Here is a 5,037-nt window from a genome sequence, read left to right as displayed (position 1 = left end):
GGATGGCGATGGAGCTGAAACGGCTCCGCTTCTTCAGCTTGGCCGATGAGTCTTTGAAACGGAAGTTGCATGAAACGGGGTAGCTTAGACTTTCATAAATTCTTGTTTGGAGTGACAAAGTTTTTCTTAGCATTTTACCCTTTTTTTTTAAGATCTTTGAGACGCGTTGAGTTTAGACTTTCCTTTTTAATGTTAAGCAATCGAAAGTTTCACGAAAAACTTCATAATTTTACGTGGTACAATCCAATATTTACAAATTGGTACAGTTAATTTATCTTTTTAGTTTATTCATTTTTCACATCTCAACTTCATATAATCAACCCACCCATGAGTAGCTCAGTTGATTAGGGCGTACTTGGGATTGTGTGGTTAGGCGCACTGGTCCCAGGTTTGATTCCCCAGCTGAGCATTTGTGATTTAAGTGGGGGCCATGGCGGTGGGTTCTTTGTCTTAGTCTCCCCGAGGAATAGTCGAGTGCGCGCAAGTTTGTGCCGACACCTCGGTTACCAAAAAGAAAAAAAAACTTCATATAGTCAACATACAACAACAAACACCGATCTAAATCCTACTATGCAAATCACCTACTGAAGCACAAGAATAATATTTCAAAGAGAATCTATAGATTTTACTTTATCATTAAAATTTAATCATTTCAAATACTCATCTTAAGATTGATCTGGTGATAAGAGTGTTCACGTGCTTTCGGCTCAAGATTCGATGATTGGGAGTTTGATTCCTGCCCTAGGTAGTTCGGATTTGAGTGTGAGGCCAGGTGGATTGATGTACTAATTTCCTTTCAAATAGCTTGCGAATCACAATTAAAGCCTTGGATTAGTAAAAGAACACATCATTTTGGATTGCCTTATATACGAAAAGATAATTTACTCGCAAATTATTTGTCGAACAGAATTAGGAAATCACTCACTTTAGTGTTCCTCCGACCATTTTAATCTAATTGCCCCCTTTTACAATAGTCAAAAGGCATTAACCTTACAATCCGCAAAGAATTGTCTCTGTCTAAAGTTTTAATCAAACGGCTTTCTTGGGAAGCACATTGCACACCAACTGGTCAAAATCGAAACAGGGCTGGACGAGGAAGCCAGGAGCCGAGAACGAGCCGGCGAGCCGCCGACGGCCGAAGAGCAGGACATGGTGGGAATTGTCTAATTTCCTGAAATCCCAGTAAAATATTCGCCGCTCAACGTGACAAGGACAGTGGCAGGGGGAGGGAATGCTAGAGGGACCACAGCGACACGTACACGTGCCCTTGACAGATTGGCCCACCACCGGTGCATTGCCGTACCGTGTTCAAATTCATCATGGGTCAATGATAGCAAGCCCTAAGCAAAGGCCATGAGCAGAGCAGCCCAATATCTTGATCAAGATGTCTGTGTGACTCTGGGCTGACTGGCCGGAGTTACTGATTGAAGCTGCAAAAGTTCAGGCGCGGAGTTTGCTGGTCCTGGTATATTTGACCGACCATATACGAAGCTACTGTCGGTGTTTTCATTGACCCTGATTGCAATGTTGCAAGGGCCCTGGACAATGTAGTGTGATCTGATAATCGTGGCTTTGGTTTTTTCATGTGTCAGCCAGATTCGATAAGTTTTGGTCGCGACCCGATATGAGAATTTTTCCTGAGGTGTGCGGCCAAAGAGGAGGGTCTGTCCCCCGAACTTGCTAGGGGGCGCAAGGGGTGAAGCCCCGTGCCACGTGGACAGATTAGGTTGTTTGAAGCTGCACCTTCCTCAGGAGAAAGATCTGCCCAAACCCCACTTTCTCTTCTGGAGGTCTAAATGTCAACAGTGGGAGAATGGCCCACAATGATGTGGAGGAGACGTGATTGAAGGTTCTGGTAATTAGCCCTTGAGACTATCATGAGCCAGAGAGGATGAATGGTTTTTGCTATTATGATTTTCCTGGAGACTCCTATGAATCCTACTTTTCTGATGGGTTGAGTTGATTTGGAAAAAGATCATTATTCACTCTGCAGATTCTACCTTACACTGTTCATCTGTGCTCTGTCCACTGCTCCGGACGATTAGGAAATGGAGCAACCGTGACGTTACTCAATGAAAACGAGAAAAATGGTGCAACTGCTAATTTAATAAAAAGGCGAATTCCCATTTCGGCGGATATCACTCGTTGTTCTCACGCTTTGAGGACTGTAAAGCCAATTGTTTACGATGCTTTTGTTTTTCCCTTCAACAGAAACCAGGATAGAGATATTCTGATGAGATGAAACTGACTAAGATTGAAAAGGCAAAATCATGCTCGTCGCTTGAGCTATAACACTTTGTACAAATCAAACAATGTCGGCCTACATATATACCCATCTGGCCTTCACACTAGAACTAATTTACATCTGACCAAAAATTAGTAGCTCCAAAGCAATACGATTGAAGCTAATTAGAACAGAAGGAGACAGAGCATCATACAACAGAAAAGAAAGACCGATAATCGGTTGAGGGACCGATCCAGCTTCACTTCTTGCCTTCTCAATCTACGACCGCTGTTCGCAACTCCAGGATAGGAGTATGCGTGAGGATAGTTGCTGAGACTCGTGTCAGAGCATCCGAACATCCGAGCATAGACCATCTCACCAAACATGCCAGCGTTGGTGCCCAAACTAGCTATCAGCTGCTCCTGAGGTAACTGTGAATGCGAAAGGACAGGGTTCGAGCAACGATGTTGCCAGCTTGGACCGTTGCTAGAGTTCAGATTCAGCGCACCAGGAGACGGCCTACGAGGTATGGCAATGTCTGAATCAAGTTTCTCGGAGTCGCTTTCAGAAGAAGAAGATCCCCGGCCGTATAGTGGTATCAACGTGGAGGGTGAGATCCCGGCCTTGCAAATTGGGCAAGTCTGATGCCGCTGATCCGGTTCATCGGATGAGCCTTGCGCATCGAACCACCTATATAGGCATGGCCAACAGTACAGGTGGCCACAAAGGGTGACCACGGGATCGGTTGCCGAATCGAAGCATATGTTGCAGTCGAAGCACCCATCAACACCGGCATCATCGACCGTCCCCTTCCCCGACAGAAGACCCAGCTTCTGCTCAGAAGGAGCGTCTCTGCCGCATCCAAAGCTCGACGCGGCCTCTGAAACAGTTTGCCCAGCAACAGCCATGCGATGATCTGTTCTCGGAAAGAAGAAAGTAGCCCTCTTGGATCGAAGTCGAGACGCGACGCGAGACGGGTCAGTCGGACGGCTTCAGTTCAGGGTTCAACAAGAAGGAAGAGAAAATATTGCAGCTTTCTGGACGAGAGAGAGACGGAGGGGATTGCTGATAGATATGAGACAGTATTGTGTGGGCGCTACGTATATATAGGGATGAACATAGATGTTTCCACGTTCTGCAGATAACCGCGTCTTGTGGTTCTTTCTTGGTTTAACATTCTCAATACACTCGGCTGCTTCCTTCCAAGAGGGGCGTGACCCGGTTGACAAGGGACCCTCACGTTCATGGACTTTTCTCCGCAGCCCAAACACGCCGGTGTAAGTGAGAATGAATCTTTTTCTTGAGTGTATTGGCGTACGTAGCCCTAGCAAGGTCGTGATCTAATGAATATTCTCTCCTTTGAGCCAACTTTATCGATAATACCACCAACAAAATTCTTAACCGATGAGCTCGTGTCCCATCCTCGTAAATTAATTTTTGCGTTTCAAAACACCCATAAATTGGACACCCATAGCATGATCATAATCATTAGATTCGCCAATATTTGGAGTAATGAACTTGGGTTTAAAAATGAGATCTTTCAAATGTCACTTGAGTGGAACTAAATTTCGATTTGTACCCAACAATGGAATGTTCAGTGAATTTGTATTTAGGACCTTAATAACATAGGTTGATAGTAAACAAAATATCTGCCTGCAAGTGGTAGCCTTTTCATCTAGAAGCACACACGCACTTAATGGGCAATCTAGAAGGAAAACATCGGCGATGAAAATTACCCGTCAGGAGTGGACTCAGAATCTTGTCCTTTGTGGTAATAAAAGTCTTTAAACGTGATGCCAAAAAGTCAAAGGAGTCGAGTCATCATCGGATCGAATCAAGAGCCGACGACCGTCTGGAAGGACTTGACCTTCTGGATGATCATCGTGTCACCAATCCGACGCCCACCAATTGGAAATGGACAACACCAACGTGTTGGCTTTCCTCTTTCTGATGAGATGTGACGTGGGTCCTCGTCATACGCGTGTGTGGGTCCGGCAATGTCCCGAGATTCAAGAGAACCGACCAAGAAAGCCGACGTGGGTGGCACGACACGTGGCGAGATGAGGACTCTGACGAGGGATCAGGTTGTTTGACGAAGGGTGCTCGGTGGCGACGGATTAGAACGGTGACGCAGGGAGATTCTCCGCCTACGGGTTCAGAATTCTTGCCCACGAAATCGTTTTAAATGATAAGCTTCGACGTTGCAGATGGACCCTTTCTCAGTTGCATCTAGCGCATGCAAAGACGTCACAATCGAAATGGGTGCGTCTGCTTGAAGAAGTAGAAAATGTTGGAGTTGACGAATACTTCGGCTACCTTTATTTCTCACACTAGATACGCCCACATGAGCTTAGGGAAACTAAAGTGTTATCCGACGACATGTGACTCCTGCGTGCGGAATGCGGGGATTCGGGGGCAGCGCCCCCGACACGGGTGTCTCGGCCGCCTTGGCCACGCTGGGGTTCGGCGCGCCCCGGAGACGGGGTTTCACCCGACCTGGCTCAATGCTGGATTTGGCCGCCCGCTCGCGAAGTCGAGCACGGGGACTCGTAAGGCGTTGCCCCAAACCTCAATGGGTTTGGGCTTTTATTTAAGCTGGCCCGTATGGTGCGAGATTAAGAGATTTCGTATAGGTTTAGGTTTTGGGCCCGTTTGGGGCACATATATATTTTGCTCATTTTTCTGATCATTGTAACGAGTTGAGTGGCTGTAAACCGAAAATATAGTAAAATCTCTTTGCAGGGCGTAGCCCTATTCGAGGGTGAACCTGGGTAAATTCATGCATCGTCTATTTTCTCTGATTTCTGCGTGAT

General features: G+C 46.2%; 1 protein-coding gene across 1 annotated transcript; it reads right to left on the bottom strand.

The window, feature by feature from the left end:
• Positions 1-2,234: 2,234 nt before the first annotated feature.
• On the bottom strand, positions 2,235-3,430 carry LOC115687634 (E3 ubiquitin-protein ligase RMA3-like). The gene has a single exon (XM_030613265.2). The coding sequence runs from the start codon at positions 3,130-3,132 to the stop codon at positions 2,410-2,412; it is 723 nt and encodes a 240-aa protein (XP_030469125.1). The 5' UTR covers positions 3,133-3,430; the 3' UTR covers positions 2,235-2,409.
• Between the last annotated feature and the right edge of the window lie 1,607 nt (positions 3,431-5,037).

Source organism: Syzygium oleosum, unplaced genomic scaffold, assembly GCF_021117445.2.
Source record: "Syzygium oleosum isolate NSW1041296 unplaced genomic scaffold, Sole_v2.1 Sole_v2.13, whole genome shotgun sequence".
Classification (NCBI taxonomy): Eukaryota; Viridiplantae; Streptophyta; class Magnoliopsida; order Myrtales; family Myrtaceae; genus Syzygium; species Syzygium oleosum.
This window is presented reverse-complemented; position numbering and strand designations above follow the sequence as displayed.

What these genes read in the sequence shown, in the direction of transcription:
- LOC115687634 (XM_030613265.2), bottom strand. Translation starts at nt 3,132, where the DNA reads ATGGCTGTTGCTGGGCAAACTGTTTCAGAGGCCGCGTCGAGCTTTGGA.